Here is a 21889-nt window from a genome sequence, read left to right as displayed (position 1 = left end):
AACGAACGACTGAGCGAGACGGGCGCGGGGCAATTTCATTTCATATATTTTTAATCCCTCAAAGACACCTTTTAATCTGGATTAGCGTTTGACTTGCCTTAAAGGTCTCTTTCCCAGGCCACAAAATCCAAATTCTTCCAAAAAGAAAAAGCATTAGACCTGCGCCTGTATGCTCTAATACTATGATTTCCTTGCACGTTTATAACACCGGTCACTCACATGCGCACGAATACGCAAACCCGCAAGTGTAGGACGACATTTGCAAATGATTATGCAAAGTTTTCGCTACATTCGTGGTTTTCCAAGCTGTGTCGGTTTTTTAACAGACATCAAAGCGCGCGAACCGCGAGCCTTCGCGTAGTCTCCCACACATTCGTTTGCCCAGTTGCGCCGACGATTACGAAGGTAACGGACGTATCGTCATTTTCATAGTTCGTGACGTCTACTGTGTAACGTATCTTCATCAAAAGAAATCCCATAAAAACAGCATGGCTGTTAATGATGTCTGGGAAAGAATTCAAAACTCTTTTTCTCTTCAATGTCTATTGACGAATTAAAAAGGAGGAGAAATTCGTGAGACATTCGTAAACAAGTGTAGGAGGAAGCGCAAACGGGTTCGCGAATTGACTACCGAACCCATTTGCACAGCTGCTAAGTTTGCGAATGAATGTTTGACGGCCCTTCACATGCATAATAATATGTAGATTTATAAGATAGTTGTATGTAGTGTTGGACGGTGAAATTTGAGGGGATTGGGTTCTGTAGGTTGATGAGGGGCTATTTAAAAACACTCTGCTTCATGGTTAATATAATTATATTGCAAACACTTTGTACACTATAACATTATTACAATGTTTTATTTTTTATAAAACTCTTAGATGTTGCTCTGACCGTGTCTAGATGAGAAGTCGTTGTCTTCACTGACGAGAACACAATTATTTATTTTAGACTTTTAAAATAATTCCAATATTCGAAACTGTAACCTTACATGTGTCAACTGTTGCCGGCCATTACTTTCATATTCAAACTCCAACATGTAGTATGTACTAATAAGACAGAGGACTTTTTAGCAGGAATGCGAGGAGTGAAGTTGTGTGAATTGTTTTATTCTGTATATTTAGTGTTTCTTCAGGTTTAAATGTGGTAGTGTGTGATTAATCGTGGCTTATTAACTGTTTAGTATCTGTAAAAGTACACAAATATGGGAAAATAAAACAAAGTCGCTGGACGTAGCTTCTCGGGATCTTCCAAAAAGTCCACAAAAAAGTCTCAGTAAACAATCAACTTTTTACTGAGATTATATTTCACCCCATACTATCTCATCTCATTTAATTTCATTTCATGTCAAGTGATTAACGTTCCAAATTAATCAAATTCATTTAATTTCACTTCATATTATCATTATTCAAAAAATATATATCAAAAGCGTAGGCTGTATAGTAAGATACCTGTGCCTGTCCGGTTGGAAAAATAGAACAACTACTCAAAAATCAGTCAGTCCATAGATTATACACTTAATATAAGTCAGTCTAAATTAAAAACAATCGATCGAACTAAAGTGAGTAAATCTGTAGTTCAAAAATATGCAAAAATATGAGAAACTTGAAAAAATCGGTGAAGGAACCTATGGTACGGTATTTAAAGCCAAGAATAAAGAAACACACGAAATCGTAGCGCTCAAACGTGTTAGATTAGACGACGACGATGAAGGAGTACCATCTTCCGCTCTTCGTGAAATATGTCTTCTCAAAGAATTAAAGCATAAAAATATAGTGCGACTTTACGATGTATTGCACAGCGAAAAGAAATTAACCCTAGTGTTTGAACATTGTGATCAAGACTTAAAAAAATACTTCGATAGTTTGAATGGAGAAATAGATCTAGATGTTGTGAAATCATTCATGTATCAATTACTTCGAGGACTAGCTTTTTGTCACAGCCACAACGTTCTCCATAGGGACTTGAAGCCACAGAATCTCTTAATAAACAAGAACGGTGAATTAAAGTTAGCTGATTTTGGTCTGGCCAGAGCTTTTGGCATACCAGTAAAGTGCTATTCCGCTGAAGTTGTAACCTTATGGTACCGGCCTCCTGATGTATTATTTGGTGCTAAGTTGTACACAACAAGCATTGATATGTGGTCTGCTGGATGTATATTTGCAGAACTTGCAAATTCGGGCAGACCGCTATTCCCAGGTTCAGATGTTGATGATCAATTAAAGAGGATTTTTAAGCTTTTAGGTGAGTTCATCATAATAAATCTCCAAAGTTTTATTACTCTATTCTGAATTTAGGAAGCCTAATTATGATTTTATATTGAAAACCACATAAGGGCTCTTGGTGACAATAAAAAGTCATATCACAAAACTGGTTTAGATCTTAAATTAAATTTGAATGGCCGAGTCTCTGAGCTTAATACCAACATTAACTGCATATAATTATGCAAAAGTAAGAACTATGATTATGTCTGATTGATGCCTTATTTAAAGGATCGGACAGATTATAACAATATGTAAAATAAATTTATTGAATTTTAACTCTCCCAACAAACTAGAGAGTAGGCTTACAATATACCATATCACCATTGCTACTTTATTCTGTTGGGGGCTTAGTAAACAGCTGTCTGATAATTCCACACATACTATTTTCTAGTCAACCCCCTATTAGATTGCAGATTCTGCATAAAAAAGTTAGAAACAATCTATGGGTTGGCATAAAGATTACCGGCCTGACAAAAGTTGTTAGCCTAGTCCTCCAAGTACAAAATAATATAAGAATGTTAATCCCAACACTCACGGTCGAACAATGTCATTAAGTAGGAATAGTGTTTCCTTTCCTATAACTTATTGTAATTGATGAACACTTCGGCATTTAAATAATAAATCATTTTTTTTACTAAAATAGTCAATCATGACATCATGTACCATATTAAACTAAAAAATACATATTATACCATTAAAGTTTGAACATGTGAGTCGTCTATTATCAAAGGTGGCAATCTGTACATTTGGACAAATTTTTTTTATTGATATGTCAATACAGATTTATTTGAATATAATCGTCTCCTTCAAAGAATACGGTTCAAAACCTGCATTAAATAAAGGTTAATAGTTAACCTGTTATTTATCTAAGATGTCGTTCCGAAGAGTTTTGTGACTGCCAATGGAATACAAAGTCAATAATTCGTTTTTCTGATTTACCAATCATTGTCAAAAAGTCAGATTGCCGCCTTTGATAATAGTCGACTCATGTTTCAAATTTTGTGTTGTTATTTAATTTTTTTGCTGAGTCATATTGCAGACCCCTTCTATATATATATCATAAATACTTTAATTAGCAAATGAATATAATTTTCTGCCATCATAAGATTTCTTCTTCTGCATTTCAGAAACTTACGGTAAACATAGTATTTATAAAAATGCCTACAGAGTGTACTGAAGTGTTACAAAATAATAGTTAACTTTTACATATTTTTAGTAAAAATATATAGATTTGTCTAGGAAAATTACATCAAAGCTCTTGCATTGTAAATATTGTGCCATTTGCAAAGACTTATTCATTGACATACAAATAGGAAGTGTGTCACTGGTATTGTATGGGTGTATTAATCTGTCAGTTATCCTTTTTCAATCAAACTATGTTTACTTATCAGGTACACCCAATGAGGACACATGGCCTGGAGTAACTCAACTGCCGGACTACAAACCTTTGCCTGTTTATCAGCCAAGTTTAGGCCTCGCCCAAGTTGTACCAAGATTGCCGGCTAGAGGTCGAGATCTACTCGCTCGGCTGCTCACCTGCAATCCAGCTTTAAGAATGCCAGCTGATGATGCAATGGCGCATGCGTATTTCCACGATCTCAATCCGTCAGTCAAGAATGATCGATGTTAACAATCAATCCATCCGTACAAATGTACGTCAGAACTTATTTATTGTGAAAAGAACTATGATGAAATAGAAGAGTGTTGTGAGGATGAGACTTAATTAGATTTTAAGAAAAGTACTGCCAAATACTGTATTTTTACCAAGTAATTTTAAATACCATAATATTGGGAATTGTTATGTTTCAAATTATATTGATAAGGTTCCAGTATTTGGCTACTAGTGATATTTTTAATCGATTTTATAATTATTACTGAAATGTCCTAAATTAAAATGAAGTTAACTTTATGAACAAATGGTTTACAAATGGACTTTAATAATGTGTAATATGAAAGATGAAATGATGAATTAAAAAGTAAAAACATATAAATATTAAGTATAATATTGATGCGTAAAACATAAATGCACTTTGAAACAAAACAAAATTGATTGTTAAAATGAAACTTATTTATATTTAGCAATGAAAATGTAGAGTCAGATAGCTGACTACATATTTAAAAAACTCACTTTACAAAATTGTAAATGTGCATTCACATTATTAGCAACTGACTCCACTCAAAGTGCATTTAAGTTATGTGCATGCTATATTAGTTATATAAGTAACTATTAATTAATTATAAATTTTACTACAAACAGTAATAGAAATCTGATTGTAAACAATACAATCCAATCTACATACTCAACTGTGGCACAGTAGCATGATCAAATCAATCTAGTTGCTACTGTACCGTCGGGCGCATACTCGATTCCCTGACAAAGACAGTCTTTGTTTAAGATTTTGTTATCGGGGTATTGTTTTTGCTCTGGCCTCGTATGTATCCATAATGCAGAAAAAATTCTAGATTTAAAAATTTCGTGTGAACAACTCGTCTTGACTTATTCTGCGGTCGAGAAAGATGTTTAACTTTACAAAAACTTGGAATTAAATAGCTAAAGGGGAATTTAATGATACTGATACTAAAACATTTTTTTAAAAATAATTTATTGTATTTTCATGTTCTAATGGAAAAAACCTAGAAACTATAGTAGAATTATTTTGTCGGTGCAGTTTGGGTCATAAAACATAGCCCTGGTAGGGCGGTGAGCATGTTGCGCGGGCGCAACGCCATTATCGATAAAAACAAATAAGTCATCGAAGGCAGATACACGGCGGCGGGGTGGTATACGAAGGGTGGTGAGACATTGTTATATTATGAGTCATTTAATTTTGTACTTACCTGCAAATTATAGTATTATGTCGAAGAGAAATGTGTTTTTATGCACTCGTTCTCTGAATTTCTTCAGTGACACAATGGCTACTCCTTTGTTTTCTATCAAAACGGCAGAATTTATTCAAAATAATATTTGCACGTGTTGTTATCAACAATGTGTTAAATTTTTCACTGAAATAAGAATAGATCTCGAAAAGTTTCAAAGTGTTAATTTCTGCCGTTCTCGTTAACTTGCTGCGTCGATATGTGGTGTAAGTGTTCGTTGATGTTTTCTTTCATTTTTATTACTAACCCACAAAATGACAAAACTAAACACACTATCGATAACGCTTATCGACAACAATAATGTGCATCACTATGCCCGTCCATAAGGCTCGTGAGTGGAAGAGAGAGCGAAATACTCGCTTCACCGCTCCGATTTTTTATGACCCAAACTGCACGGACAAAATAATTCTACTCTAATCTTAAAATATATTAATTCCCAGTCGAGTTAAAAGTTTCAAAAAACAGATCGGAAGATTATTAGATTGGCAAAATCATTTACGATAATTAACTCTTTCACCAAGTATCTTTCGTCAAAATGGGTCTAAACAAATTTCTCGCTAAGAGCAGAAATCTTAGCGAGGGTTAATGAAATTATTTCTGATTCTGATTCCTTTAGAATTAGAACAATAGAATTAATTATAGTGACACGTAAAGTTGACTATAAATAAAAAGCGTATTAAAAATCAAATTTATTACAAATGATTATTTCTGCTTCGTTTTTTCCTCGCCTAAATGTTATAACACTTATAACCTGCAATTGGGTGATACGTCTAAAATATTCACTCGGCTAGTCAATATGTAAGAAAAAAAATGTGTGACCGTGATTTCGAATCAAATCGGTGACGTAAGAGTTGTGAATGTGAATTTATATTATGATAAAGCGGTCGCCGGCCGTACCTACTAATGCATAAACTGCAGTTAGACTAACTGCAAAGGAAAACACTGCGTAGAAGGGTACAAATTAATTTTACTCTGAGTAAGGGAGCAGTGTGCTTAGTGCGAGTTTCTTAACGTTCTCGATAGCGTAAAAGTTAACTCAAATTTGTATGCAGTTGGAACAGCGCCCCTAGCGGCAAACATAAGCGAACGCTCCTACTCCCACTCCAACTTTTACGCTATCGAGAGCGTTAAAAAAATCGCACTAAGCACACAGAAAACGAATCACGATTAACACACGTCAACAAAGGATTATACACATCTAGAGGCTGAAATAAAAATAAAATTATGGTAGTACTTATTTTGAACATAAATATTTTTTGTTTTTAGTCATTTTATATTTATTGAACCTGCTTTGAAACGCAGATGACATAGTACGACAGCTCATTGATAATTTAATTATATAGTCGGCCGATTTAAAACTGTTGCACTGCGTGCAATACGAAAAACCGTAATAAAATCAATTTTAAAGTCAATGTTTTCTTTGTTTGCTCCTGTTCTGAATCACTATCATAATCTTAACAGACTCAATAATTAATACAAAGTATACCATTATACCTATGTACATACATATATACCTGACCTGGAGTGATGTTATGGAGCAAGCGCAAGACGGTGAGTGGAGACAACTTGTGAGGGCTCTATATACCAGCTGGGTACCCTAGGGCTACTAATACTATTAAGCACAGATGAAATCACTTCTCAAGTACTTAGTGATTATTATCAAAGCCGTTAGATAAATGTAACTGCTAAAGGTTGATAGCCACCTTAAATGTGTTCATAATTTATTTCGTTCTTTTAATAAAGTATAATATAATTGTTTTACTGGAGTACATGGCCATTTTTTAACGTAGTTTCACACTGTAGCGTTGAGGGGTTAAAGATAACAAACTATCATATAGTTTAATAAAAAAAGTAATTTTAATCACACATTTTCGGCGGCCTCGTCGAGTTCGGCGCTAATGTCTTTAGTAGAAGTCATTTCAGTTCCTGTACCAATAGTTTCTGAATAAGATTTGTTTAATAAGGAGGATTGTTGACTCATAGATTCTGTTGTATTTTTCATGGAAAACACATTTTCAACATTCGACGACGCATGCAGAGAGGTCTGAGAAAATTGTTCTGTCAATTTTAACATTTCAGAACCTTTCTTTTCTGTCAATTCATTAGCGTTATACGATACAGCATCGACATTTGAATATAATTTTTTGGAATCTAGGGAATCACCTTCAAATTGTGACGCTATCAAACGACTATGTTCGGAGATTTCTGCCTTGTTGCGATTTATAAGTTCATTAGCTTCTTTAATTGCTTCATCGATATCTTTTTGTGTCACACCAAATTCACTTCTAGGTTGTAAATCTCGGAAAAATTTAGGATCATTAATTTCTACATTAGTTTTATATTCTGTTTCCGTATTAACATTCTTAAATTCCCATTCTTTAGCTTCACTTGTAGGTTTCAATTCTATTTTTTCAGTAATACGTTCCAACTCTTTACGTTCACTTTTAGAATCAGATTCATTTGGTATGTTTTTAAGTTCTGTTTTGTTTTTTACTTTGCTATCAAAATTTGAGGCGATATGATTATATCCGCAAAATTTGATTGGTACAACTTTTCCTGTGTCTTTTAAAAATATTTTCGGAGCAATAATACTTAGAACACCATCTGAAGACAAAGTTGAAGTTACATTATCCGCCGGACAATCTTTAGGTAGTACATACCTCCTCTTGAATTGTCTGGAAATGAAACCCGTTTTATCTTGTCTCTCTTCATGTTTTGCTTCTACGATTATTTCACTGTCTGTTACTTTGACACTAATATCTTCCGGTTGATAATGTTGGACGTCCAGGCATATTTTATACTTTTCTTTTTCTTCTATAATTCGTGAGCCAAAATCATTCTGCCAACTTTGATTCCACCATGGCCGGTAAGAATTTCTTTGTGAAAAAGGTATTAGATAATCTTGGTATAAATTTGGGAATGACTGGCCGGAAAATGGTCTAAACGGACAACGTCTAAGAGGGTCCATTATATTTTAATGTACATGTGAACAAATTGGATATCGTATTGAAGTTTGGCAATTGAATCGAATGCATTTATAGAGCTCAGTGTCTTGACGTCAAAAACAATTAACATGGTTGTCTAATCCTTCTAATTGTAAACTTTTAATCCATGTCCCAACTTATACCACATATTATGTTTTCGGGTTAAAGATATTCTTTATTCTCAAAAGAATTACATAAATTCACTTAAATGAGAACATTAAAATAGTTACAATTACTTCAGATCGTACAGTACATGACAATAATGTTTTAAGGATTACTTGTGGCCCGTACGCCTTTCCGGTTTCACCAGGACAGGTGCGTGAGCAAAGGCTCAGCCAGGAGGGGTTGGATTTGCTAACAGCTGCCCGAGCGACTCCGAAGGAGATCTAATAACTCAAAAGCAGCTGCTTCGCGAATGAATCTACTACCTATCGGATCGGAATCGCGACCCGCTGAAAAGATCTGGCGAGAAACTCAGCGAGCTGATGCATGGGTTAGGTTGAACGTCAAACTTGTAGAGTTCGACGAGAACGGTTACCGGGATCCCTAAGCCTGCTCCTAGTGTTAGAGCTAAAGGCGTAAGTGCAAAGGTGATTGGATTTAATGGACCCGTAAGGACGTAGGTATCTAGGGCGCGCATAGCTTTATCGAAGTACCGTTCCGACTCTGACTTAATGTATTTCCGCATTCCGGAGGCCCAGGTCTTCGTGTAGGTCAGCGTCTCACTTCACACATAGCGTAAAGCGGCTACACGTGCATACAGACATCATAACCCGAATACCGCTGCTCATCTTGGAACAAATGTTTAGACGTCGCACGGAGAGACTGCTGCTGCCACGAAAAATAACTTCTGAGACCATTTTGCACCGAATTATTGTGCCTGCGTGGAGTCCACTATTGACTTTCAAATGAAGCGTGCTGCGAAATTGTGTCAGTTCAACGTATCGTGCTTCATCCTCTGGGCTTCTTTCTGGAAATTTCATCCGTGATCATGTAATTTTCAAAATGATCAGTTTCCTGTTAATATGACCTTGCACTTCAGTAGATAGATAGCCGATAGTCTCGTATGAATATTGAACTTTACAGAAAATTAACACGTTGGTACAATGGACCATCCAAAATTGTTCACTATTTCGCCAGCACCATATACCAAATTCGTCAATACGAGTGTATTCTAAATCTACAAAGCAAATTTGTGATGGAATTAGGTCTTAATTAAGTATACATTACGTATATAGGTGGGTACTAATTGATTTAACTTCGAGACTTAAAACACTTCTATTATTGAATGATTTTGAATGGGCGCAGAGATCTCATATTGAAGAACTAGTATACTCAAACCAAACCAAAGTGGAATAAAGAAATGGTTATTTCCATTATATTTTAAAATTCTGTAATGCAACGATTTCTGTACGTATAGTATGAAGTATACATTTTATTTACATTAAAGCAATAGTAATAGTTTATAATAATATACGAAATATTGACACCCCTAAGACTGGCATTTCTCGCAAACAAATCTTTGAACTTTAGCTACCTACCTACCTACTATATAAATAGCATGGCATTAATGTGTCACGTATTCGAAGATTGAAAGCGCGATTGCAACGAAAACAAAACATGCTAAATATAAAGCTGTAGAATTAATTTCTTTGTAGTTGTCTTTTACACCCTGTTATAATGAAAGGATTAGCTAGGTTAGATAATGTCTGGAAAAAGCCTTGTACTCTGCAAAGCACAGCTAGGGCTTCGCCCAACCTACTGCTTCCATCTTTGGACCAAAGACCCAATAAATCTGCTACTTTCATTTGACTTCTTAAAAACTCCATGGCCGTTTGGATTGTCTATAATCCAGCTGTCATGTATCTTGAAGTCCACAGTTAAAGAAACTGTATGTTTTGTACCTTATGTTACCTGGAGAGTGCTTCGAGGTATTGTTTCAGCAAAATGAGCATTGTTGAACTCCATCACCTGGAACCGCTGTCTTTATCAATACTGAGTTACGCAATGTGTTTTTCCCATTATACTTTGGCATGAACTTTTAGTCCTTTTTTTGAATCCTGAACTTGCAACAACTAAATAGGAATTCCAATTTTTCCAAGGATAAATAGAATTAAGACATGGGAAACTGCAGAACCTCTTTGTGAAAACAATGTCAGTGTTAGTTTTGCAGTGCCTTTTATTTTCTGGGTGCGAACTTCCTCCGAGGTTCCCGCGCCTAAGGGGACGCGCGGGGTATGTGGAACTTGACGATCTGCTGATGTTGGGAGCAGTTTTTTTTCGTCAGGAGGAAATCGCCGGACTTCCGCCCTCCACTGGGGATGGAGGGCGGGGCATGTCAGAGTCGAACTGACTAAAACCTCCTGTCGCTCAACAACCAACGTCCAAACCTCGCATGAGACAGAACTCATGAAGAGGCAGAGGGGGGAAAGTGAAGCGTTTAGTGCGGAGCACATCTCTCCCATCACCCTCCCCCTCGGGACGCCGGACTGGCGGTCGTCGGCGCCACGACCACCAGCCCTCTCGGTCGGCAGGCTATCCGAAGCCCGCCTAGATGGCGCCGGTTAGAGTGAGCTATCCTACGGAATACCCCGCTGGACCAGAACCAGCGTGAATCGAGGATAGCCGGTCTTCTATCACCCGGATGCTCTTGCGTAAAACGCATGCAGAGCAGCTTGCACGTCGTCTTCTTAGGCCCCCCTCGCCGGTCCCCAGACCGACATGTGAGGGGGACCCGAAACACTTAGAGGGCCAGGGCTTGGGCGAGATCCGCCTCCCTGGCCCCCGCTCGACGGCGGCGGGATTGTGCGTCTTTCACGCGCCTCGCCGCCTCCTTCTGCGAGATGGTGCACTCGCAGAAGTCGAGCATCACCTTCCACGACTCGTCGTCGCCGTGCATCGATGCCACAACACTCGTCAACGACAAGTCGTTCCCTATTTTTGCGACGAGGACACGGCGCCACCCCTAGAGCGCGGGCCCAAGGAGTTTTAGGGCCCTACCGCACTAAACGACTCCCCCGCACTCTTATACCCGATCGACGGGTCGTCGAGGCGATAGTCGACGACCAACAACGCCGACCTCCGCGGTACGGCGGCCCTACCAGGCCGCCCGGGCGATGCCGCTGGTGTTCCGTGATACCCTACTGGGTTAGAACCAACTTGCTGGGTCGGAACGCGATACACCGCCAACCGGGTTGCTCTTCCACAGTATATTCGGCGACGATAGCAACGACGACGCGAACCGCATCGCAGACCGCAGCTGCACACACCTCTTCCCATTCTCCTGGTGCCAGCGTGCTAGAATGACGGTGGCGTGCGGCGCAGCCTCAACCCCCTCAGGTTGCGCCGTGACTATCGCCGGGAGGAGACTGCCTCCTCACAGGGGTAGATTTGCAGTACCATAACATAACTGAAGTAACATCATGAAACATTAGATGCTACAAATTTTTGTTTGACAGTGACCACACCACTACTAAATTATAAGGTTTCAATTCTCTTTTCAGAACAGATATTTAATATCCTTGCTAAATTTGTTGAACCCTATTCATTAATCATTAATTTTAATGAGTTTGAATTGATGCAACATCCCAATTGTAAAAAAGTATTGAGTACAATTTAACTGATGTTTATTACAGATGTTCTTTAAAAATGCTTTTGTTTGTAAAATGTGTAAAGAGAGCATTCTGGAAAAGGAACCTTCTGAAAATTTACTACAATAAAAAAAGGTTAAAAAAAAAAACATCTTAATTCAAACCATCAAAAACTACATCAAGTACTATACTATAATCAGAGATTATTTTGTTGGTGTTCAAATGTCTATAGCATTTCCATTTCAGCACGCTTTCTTTTCCTGTGATTTGCAACCATATTAGCTGTTGTCAATGGAGTGTCTCCTCTTTGTAACCAGGTTAAAAATGATCTCTCAGTATTAGAAGCATCTGCAGCTTGTATTCTCTCACTAGCAGAAAGTGGTTGCATTGTGTTTATTGAGTCACTCGACATACTGGCAGCCAATAACATTCTAAACCTTTGACGATATGTCTGAAAATATTGTTTTTTAATGTTACCATCTATGTTTTTTGTAGTTGTTTGCTTTTGCACATTATTTATGAGACTTGGAATTAAGCTGTTGGCATACCAGAAAGGGTTATTTTCCCTGTTTATTAAGATTAATTCACCATAACAGGTAACTGAGTATTGCAAACAAATTGGTAAGTATTTACTACATTTAGTAAGTAGATGCTCTACTATACTAGTATAGTACGTTTCTCTGTTCTAACTTCTATAAGATTGTAATTATCGAAACTTACATTGTTTAATGTAGCAGCAACTTCGCTTTTGATATCATGTTTAGCTACATAGCATCCAAGTTCATAGAAATGCTGCCCTAACTTATGAAGATCGACCGCGCACGCATCCGCATTTAGGATCTCTCTATATGATTCTTTATAGATTTTTGGCAATTCTACGCTAACCAGAGGAGGTCTTCTAGAATATAAGGATTCGGCTAGCCATAGTGGTATTTCTACACTGCAGCCGGCTTTTAGGTCAACATCAGCAGCAGAAGGGTCTAAGAATCCTATAATACAATAAAACAAATAGAAACATTGATATATATTAATGTCTGCAATTCATTAATTGGTCAGAAGTTATTACATTTTACACACCCATTTTAGGAAGATCATGTAAAAATTTACATGGCACTTTTTCAGTTGTAACTAATATGTCTGTAATTGATAAATAGCCAGAGTTTTCAGTGGACATTTGTTTTTGTTTTGGAAATATTCTATTATTAATTTTCAGATTTTGAATAAGGCTTTGACAGTTTATTACCATGGCATTTGGTAATTTGGTAGGTAGTAGTAGTTTTATTTTTCCAACTGAAAAGACAAAGGTATCATATCATACCGCTAATCTGTTGTGTATTCTTTTTTTATGAAAAGTGATATAGAGCGAAATAAAATAAAGTTGATTAATTTGAAGCATTAATAAAATTGACATACAACTAATTGAGATGAGATCATATTGGATAAAGTATAATCTGAGTAAAATGGTGGATATTTGCTGAGATTTTTTCAGTGGACTTTTTGGAAGATCCCGAGAAGGTGTGGCTTTGTTTCATTTTCCCACATTTGTACACTTTCACAGAGACTAAATATTTCCAGATTTAAGGCTAAATCTTTCTAGTTCAATAAGGACGTGCGTCGTGATAATCGCCTTCTCGTTGCCGCCGCTGACTACTCCCCGACTCCGGCTCATGCAGTCACCGTCTACGCCTTAGACACATCCTTACGGATCCATCAGATCCAATAACCCTTACATTAGACGCCTTCAGCTCTAACACTAGGAGCTGACTTAGAAATCTCGGTAACCATACTTGTCAAACTCAGCAAGGGGTACGTCGTGCAAGTCTGATGCAACCTAACCCATATCTTAGCCTGTTAAGTTTCTCGCCGGATCTTCTAAGCGGGTCGCAATTCCGATCCGGTAGTAGATGCATTCGCGAAGCAGCTGCCCTTGAGCTGTTAGGTCTCCTTTGGAGGAGCTCGGGCAGACCTTTAGCAAATCCCTCGCCCACCTCGCCCTCGCCCACCTGTACTGGTGAAAACTGCAAAGGCCTCGACGCGACGAGTATTCATTCCTTCATTTAAAAAAAACTCATAAAGTAGTTGTACAAACATTTCTTTACATCCTAAGGTTAATTATAAGCGCGTGGGAGATTACATTAGATAAAAATATGCATTTTCTACTTTTTCTACATTTATAATATTTTTCTGTTTCTAGACAAAAATTCATATTAGAAAAAGTATTGACCAAAGTGACTGCTGGTGATCGAATCCTTTAAGCAGGTACCTACAAATATATTTTTAATGACTTTCATGATGAAGAAATAACATCATCATTATCCTGCCCTTCTTCCAGTCACCTGGGGTCGGCGCAACATGTTTTCTCCTTCCATACTCTTCTATCATATACCATTTCTTCGCTCACTTCCCTCCTACCCATATCGTCTTTCACACAATCCATCCATTTCTTCTTAGGTCTACCTCTTCCTCTAAATCCTTCCACATTCATAGTTAACACTCTCTTAACAACCTCATTTTCATTTCGTCTCATCACATGTCCATACCATCCCAAACGTGCACGCCTCAGCTTCTCTGTCACAGGTGCCACTTTCATGATGAAGAAATAACATCATGTAATGAAAATCAAACCCGCAAAAATTATAGTTTGCTTACTGGCGGTAGGGCATCTTTTAAACTCGCTCCATTAGGTGCCACCACCCTACACCTATTTCTATCCTGAAACAGTAATGCGATTCCGTTTGAATGTTGTGGAAGGTGTGTGACGGTATTTACGTTGTTGATGTTGATGGGCTCTGGTAACAACTGAAAACCAGGTAGGCCGTGAGCTCGTTTATCCATTTAAGCAATGAAAAAAAAATCCTTTTCATTCCAAAATTACCTAACGTAGATTGGGGGAATCGGGACCCTTTCCAAATCCAACACAAATTTCCAATGGATCTTCTTAAGGTTCAATTAAATTGAGATTAAAATGGTTCTGGCGGCTTAAATTTTTATATACGATGCGTTATATATATATCTTTTTTTTATTGCCTTTGTAGGCAGACGGGCATACGGCCCACCTGATGGTGAGTGGTTACCGTCACCCATGGACTTCGACAATGCCAGGGGCAGAGCCAAGCCGCTGCCTACCACTTAATACTCTCCACCATTATTATACATAGTTCATTACAAAATATACTCAAAAACTGAAAAAAACTGACCTGATGGACTGACCTAACTGAACTGATTCCCCATGGCTTTGGGGTAGATCAAGTTACTTAGAGGGACAATAAAGTTTTTCGATAGGGCTGGCTATTTAGTTGATAAGTACCTAACTTTAGGTAATTCATTTTTTAATATCTTTAATGAGTTACATAAGTTTGATGACTAAATTAAACTATTTAATATTCTTAAATGTAATTTTCAGTTCACCAATGTTAAATCTAACAACTCAACAAAATGAGTGTGCACTGTATTGTGACATCCCAGATATATCCCTATTCTAACTCTAGTCTCTATTCCTCCCAATTGTGATTCATTTCACTTTAATAAAATTTCTATAATATATGTATATTAATACTTACCCTAATCGTATTACATACATTGTCATATCCTTTCCAAATTTCGAACCTTCTAATTGATTCCTAAATAAAACTGGTTTCCCTACCTTTTCCACACTAGTAGTGGCAAATGCTCAAACCATCCGAGCCACAATAAAAAAATCTATGTTTTTTTTCCAACATTTACTGTCAAGTGTCATTTACTAAATTATCATAAATTATAAACATTATACACTATTTGATTATAACCTACCGTATTAAATTGTTTGTAATTCAATTATTGATAGGTAATGTACTTCTTGTGGAAGACAGGATTTCAATAAAATACCTCGTTAAAATTGTGTATAATCAATTTATCGTGTGTAAGTTGCACACGTTATCTTTCCTATTTAATGTAAATTTTCGGAATAATTTTTAGGTGCATAATGGATTCTGATATTGAAGTAGAAGAGTGCGAAGAGTTTTCTTATAGAGGAAACGCTGGAACTATAATTCTTATCAATGTATACGATCCCCTATCGTGTAAATTCCCACAAATTGCGCATGTTGCAACGTGTCAGGCACTCAAACATTATCTACGTACATCTACTTCGCATAATGTAGGTGTTGTCTTATATGGTATTGATGATCCAACTTCGAACATTAAAAACGTATTAGAAGTTATGCCATTGGCGCCACCTAACATGGATGACTATAAAAAACTAAAAAACATCAACATTCTAGCTCTCAAACAAGCAAAAGAATTAAGATTGTCAGATGCGTTATGGTACTGCAATAAAATGTTTAATAGTTGTACAAAAACACTATCCTCTCAAACTATTATTCTATTGTCAAGACTTGATACACCACCTCTGTCTGAGGATGAAACACCAACATTTGATAGAATTGTTGAATTGAATAATTCTGAGATAATTCTCAAATTAATTAATTTGTCTGACTCTGAATATGAAATTCATCAATTTTATAAAGATTTGCTATTTGAGGTAAATAAAAACTCATTGCCAAAATCAGTTTGGAAAATTGAAGATGTTACAAAGTTAATTCTAAATGAATGTGACCGTCATTTAGCGACCGCTCAGCTTATTTTTGAAATTGGGAATAATGTATCAATTGGTATTTCTATCTATAAACTATTGAAAAGCAACATAGAACCAAAGAAAGTGTATTTAAGTAATGAAACAAATGCTGTTGTAACTAGTGACACTAAAACGACTAAAGTTTTGGTAAAACCTGATACTGATATGGATATTGATAGGGTTGAAGAACAAGAAATGCCTTTACTTAAGTCTGAGCTGCTTCACTGTCAAGAATATGGCAATGAGATTATAGCATTCACTGATAATGAATTTAAAACTATAAATAACCCATTTGGTCCAGCGAAACTAAAACTGTTGGGATTCAAACCAGAAACTTTCCTCTGTAAAGAGAAATGGTTTTTGAAAAATTGTTCTTTCTTATTCCCTAATGAAAAATCAATAGAAGGTTCTACAACTGCTCTCAAGGCAATGCACCAAGCATGTATTGAAACAAAAACTGTAGCTATTTGTGTGATTTGTTCTAGAATAAATTCTAAACCTAACATAGTGGCTCTTTCACCCTGTACTCGGCCCCTTGGTTTAGATATAGATATTGGATTTGATGTCATACCATTACCATTTTCAGAAAATGTAAGGGATCTCTCAAGTCTTTTTTCAGATGAAATAGCAGATACGTCAGACACACAAAAAGATATGCTCAAAAATATTATTAATAATGTAAAGTTTAATTACACTCCAAGCATGTTTGAAAATCCTAAGTTGCAATCATTGTATAGAGTTATTGAAGCAAAAGCATTAAAACAAGATGACATAGAGCCTTTTGTTGATACCACAAAACCACTAAATAAAATATTTAATGAGATTGATGGGGAACAATTTTATGAACTATTTGGTCCATTCGGAGTAACCGCAGTCAAAAGAAATAGTGAAACAAAACCAGCTAATACCAAACTACAAAAGACTGCTGATGTCAATATTGATGTATTAGATCAAAGAGTTAAAGACAGAAAAGTAAATATGTATACTGTACCCCAACTTAAAGATATACTGAAACATAAGAAAGCAACAGAAGCTCTGACAGGTTTAAATAAAAGTAATCTAGTTGATTTAGTTTACAAATATTGTAGTTAAAACATATTTTAAAGGGGATGATTAAAACATATTTGAATTTAAGATGTTAAAAAATAAAATTGATATTTACTATATTCAGACTTTTATTGAGGAAAATTACATTAATGTAGCAACATTAAATTAAATCTAGTTAAATATATAAAGACCCATCAGCTGGTCCTAAATGGTGTATTCCAATTAACAATGCATCCACTAGAGTCCACACTCCAAGGCCACCAAAACTAAAAAGTTTACCAATGCCTTCTTGCCAATGACCAAGATAAAAGCGGTCAGCTCCAAAACCTCCTAAAGTTAATGCCAGAACAAGTGCTGTACCCCAACGAGTTCCTGATGTCCAGGAGCATCTTACTTTCTTAAGGAACCGCCTCTTCCCCAAACATATAACATCATCAGATACAGTGCAATTAGTTCTGAAACAAATTTACTTATTTAGTATTTACTGACTGATTTTTAAACTAGATGCATAAATACTAATTACTCAATATATTCAATATTAAACCCTAATATTGCATAAATTCTGGGTATTTAATAATGATGAAGAACAAAGTACTTGCTAATTTATACTCACAGATAGTATTTGAGAGGTGAAGCTAAAGAATTACAATTTGCCTTTTGTTCACAACGATGTTCCCATTTATCAGTTTGATAGCAAAATCTACACATTGAGCTTTTGTTGAAAGTTTTTAACCCCTGCAATATCCAAAATCATCATTATAAAACACACACAGGCTTATTTGATACTTAAATAAATAGATGGTACCAAACAGTAATTGATGAATGAATTGAAGTGTTTAAAAACATACCATTCTAGATGTTTTACTAAGACTGTTATTAGAATTAAACAAATAAATTTCAAATCTTTTGTGACTAGATATTACGTGCTTATAAATAAAATAAATTGCAACTGTAAAACTGATTGAATTAACATGTTCCTCAATTAATTTTATTTAAAATCAGTTTAGCTAGATAATAATGTTGGTTCTATTATTTATTTATTGTAAACTTATCTATTAATTTTTCAAAATGTTTATATTGTAGTTTCTTCTTTCCTTTTTTCAATATTCTTTATCTCGTTTCAATGTTAGCTTATATAGATATTTTAAGTTGTGAGGTATAGTAATAAAATATACAATAAATGTTAAAAATTAAAAAGCATTGCAGGATAACATGAACTTCAAGTCTATACATATTCTTGTTGGATGAAAAAACATTTGTATGCACATAAGAATAAAATTAAAGGGAAGTTTCTAAAAAGTGTGTCTACTGTAACATTCCAATTTATAATGGAAAATCTGACTTCTTTTGAGACTACAAAACTTAGGATAAAATATTGGTTTGAACAAGATATACGGAGTACTTGAGTATTTTTTTATATATTTATATTTTATATTATGTGTTATAATTTGATCCTCTTCTTTTCCCACCTATTCTATTAACCTCGAGGGGTTATTTATGCTAGATTCACCGAACTCATACATAATTTACATCTTTGTTAATGCAATAGATAGAACTGGGCACAAGATTTTAAGTTAATACCTACCCATCGAACACTTAGGATCTAACTTTAGATTTCTTATCAAATTTCATAGCCTCTAAAGTTTTACAGTAACTTTTGAAGTTATACTTCTTATTAGTATTCATTTTTAGTAATATAAATGACAAAATTATTATTTAATATAATTCATACTAAATATTATTAAATTATTAACGTTAAATATTTATTATTAATTATTTAATATTAAAAAAAAAAGAAATAAATTTAATAAAAATAAAGTATAATTTCTTACGTGCGTACATAAGTACACGCACCCTTTTTTAAATTCTTATTAATTAATACATCACTTACTTGACAAACTACTTTTGGTTTCACTGTACATGTATAATTATAGAAACCTCCATATCTGCAATCTATACTCCGGTTACATGTTATACAAGGGTACAGTAAAGAGGAACATTCAGTCATATTCTCTTGATCAACTGATGGACAACTTTTTATGTATTCTTCATTCTCACTAAAACTTACACCTTTGTCATTTGAATCACCTTTTATTTTATTCTCTTTACTATGAAAATCCATGTTATTATTAGCTAGAACCAGAGTAAATAGGAACATTTATTTTTGCTTATACATTTTTGCCAATTACTTGCTAATACACAACTAGAGTATTTATTCTAAATTATATAGTAGCTACTAACTAGCTAATTAAAGTCATAGTTAACTTTAGTATTAAATATTTGAAAATCTAATTAAGCATTACTATATTATATATGTGTATCTGTGCCGCTAAAGGAATTAAAGAAAATAGTTCCGTTATCTTACATATAGAATATTAATTTCTACGACTTAGGATTTGTTTATTTTCCTTACCCATATCGGTGACATGTATTGTGTTCATTATTACTAATAAAATCAAAATAAAACAGTCTCGAATGCTTATACGTAAAGGCAGAGTTCTATGCATGTTGGAAATCAAAGCATTTCTTCTTCCATCGAATATAGGTATCTTACAAATGCTCTATATAATGTTATGATTTACGAATAGTTATTAATTCATTTTCCATCTCAACAATAGCAATTGATTCTCAATTAAATTAAGTGTATAATCTATGGCAATTGATAGCAATTTTCACGTAGGTAGCTCCATTTTTTTTATGGGATTTTATGACCTGGTAACTGCGACCTTTAAGTCATGTCTTATTTTAATTTATATTCATATTTTTATGAAAAATGATATTATGGAGTGAAATGAAATGAAGATGATTAATTTGAGACATTAACCAACTGGGATGAAATTAAATGATATGAAATGAGATGATATGGGATGAAATATAATCTCAGTAAAATGGTGGTCATTTACTAAGATTTTATCAGTGGACTTTTTGGAGGATCCCGAGAAGTTAGATCCAGCGGCTTTGTTTCATTTTCCCACATTTGGGCACTTTCACAGATATTAAACACCGTTACTACACATTTAAACCTGAAGAAGCACTAAATAGACAAAATAAAACAAATCACACAACTTTAGTCCTCGTGTTCCCGCCAAAAAGTCCATTAGCTCCAATTTAATTTTCTGCACAGATTAAATTAGCTTAAAGTTTTTAAAGTGTCTAGGCTATGAAATATTGAACTAAAAATTAAGCTAGTCAAATCTGTCCAATATTGGGTGCTGTGATGTTTTCAATTATTTTATGTTTTTTTTTAACTTAGCCGTAGAATAGTGCATAATTTAAAAGCATCAAAATAATAAGAAAAGTACCTAATAACATTCACTTAAACTATGACTTTACTCTGAATGATGAGGGAACTACGTTCCGCAAATTAAAGTATGTCGTGAGATGTCTCGTTGAGTTCACATATTTTAAATGCTTTGTAATAACATTAAATAATAATTAAATAATAACTATGTCTATGCACAATATAGCAGTAGTGTTCGCAGCAGACTTCATGGCGGTAGTTAACCAGCTGTGGATAGTACATTTTTGGTCTCTCCCTACGAAACTGCCGTTTAGTAAATATAAGTCTATCTGTTGTAAAACACAATAGATAAATATGCCTTCATCATACACTATTAAAAACTGATGGTTATAATTATGTGACTGTAGATCAGTGCTTAGTGCGAGTTTTTTAACGTTCTTGATAGCGTTAAAGTTAGCTCATATTTTTATGGAATGGGGTCGTTTGCCTATGTTTGCCGCTAGGGGCGCAGTTCCAACTGCATACAAAATTGGGTTACCTTTTACGCTATCAAGAACGTTAAAAAACACGCACTAAGCACTCAGATAAAAATTTCCCTTTTGTTGTTTTTATATGTTATTTTTATTGCCGTATAGACAGATGAGGACAGATGAGCATACGGCCCACCTGATGGTGAGTGGTTACCGTCGCTCATGGACGTTAGCAATGCCAGGGGCAGAGTCAAGCCGCTGCCTACCGTTTAATACTCTCCACAAGCCTCGTTTGAAGAAGATGTCATAGCGCTAGGGAAACACCGTGGAGGAGAGCTCATTCCAAAGCCGGATGGTGCATGGCAAAAAAATCTCTAGAAACACACTGGATGAACGCAGTGGCTCCAGGTAGTATGGATGAACTCTACTCCGATGGCAGGCGGTGCGATGGTAAAAACGAGACGATGGTATCATCTCGAACAATTCCTCAAAGCACTTTCTATTAAATCATAATTGGTGGGTCGATCAGACACGTTTTACTCGTGGCACACCACGCATAGTTATACGTAAGGCGTGACACTTGACACATTTTTTTTTTATTCTTTTCTTCAAACTTCTTTACGATTGCCTAAAGCCTTCACTTTCCTTCTTAAAAACGGTGAGAATAGTGAGCAAAATAAACTTTTCATCTAATGATGGATACATTTCTCCAAGGACGCCTTCAGCTCTAACACTAGGAGCAGGTTAAGGACCCCGGTAACCGTACTCGTCGAACTCGACAAAGAGGTCGACGTGCAACCTAACCCA

The 21889-nt window shown here is 35.5% G+C and overlaps 4 protein-coding genes across 5 annotated transcripts; 2 read left to right on the top strand and 2 right to left on the bottom strand.

Moving 5' to 3' along the window:
- Positions 1-1573: 1573 nt before the first annotated feature.
- On the top strand, positions 1574-3935 carry LOC100316861 (cyclin dependent kinase 5). The gene is given in 2 exon segments (NM_001168581.2): positions 1574-2241; positions 3653-3935. Coding segments are annotated over 2 exon segments (897 nt in total). The 5' UTR covers positions 1574-1583; the 3' UTR covers positions 3892-3935.
- Positions 3936-5814: 1879 nt separating this feature from the next.
- Positions 5815-13002, bottom strand: LOC101736387 (uncharacterized). 2 transcript variants are annotated; one of them, XM_062674041.1, is made up of 3 exons: positions 12779-13002; positions 12433-12701; positions 5815-12163 (listed from the first exon to the last, which is right to left on the bottom strand). In XM_062674041.1, the coding sequence occupies exon 3, from the start codon at positions 8104-8106 to the stop codon at positions 7000-7002; it is 1107 nt and encodes a 368-aa protein (XP_062530025.1). In that variant the 5' UTR covers positions 8107-12163; positions 12433-12701; positions 12779-13002; the 3' UTR covers positions 5815-6999. The 2 variants fall into 2 exon arrangements, with proteins under 2 accessions (XP_062530025.1, XP_004922406.2); XM_004922349.4 differs by having other exon boundaries at positions 12790-12999.
- A 2404-nt stretch (positions 13003-15406) lies between these two features.
- Positions 15407-17490, top strand: LOC101736121 (X-ray repair cross-complementing protein 6). The gene is made up of 2 exons (XM_004922347.5): positions 15407-15535; positions 15667-17490. The coding sequence occupies exon 2, from the start codon at positions 15674-15676 to the stop codon at positions 17414-17416; it is 1743 nt and encodes a 580-aa protein (XP_004922404.2). The 5' UTR covers positions 15407-15535; positions 15667-15673; the 3' UTR covers positions 17417-17490.
- Positions 17482-20065, bottom strand: LOC101736256 (TM2 domain-containing protein almondex). The gene is made up of 4 exons (XM_038017663.1): positions 19785-20065; positions 19263-19504; positions 17985-18106; positions 17482-17826 (listed from the first exon to the last, which is right to left on the bottom strand). Exons 1-4 carry the CDS (start codon positions 19876-19878, stop codon positions 17547-17549), a joined length of 738 nt encoding a protein of 245 aa, XP_037873591.1. The 5' UTR covers positions 19879-20065; the 3' UTR covers positions 17482-17546.
- Positions 20066-21889: the final 1824 nt, after the last annotated feature.

Source organism: Bombyx mori, chromosome 19 (assembly GCF_030269925.1).
Source record: "Bombyx mori chromosome 19, ASM3026992v2".
Taxonomy (NCBI): Eukaryota; Metazoa; Arthropoda; class Insecta; order Lepidoptera; family Bombycidae; genus Bombyx; species Bombyx mori.
This window is presented reverse-complemented; position numbering and strand designations above follow the sequence as displayed.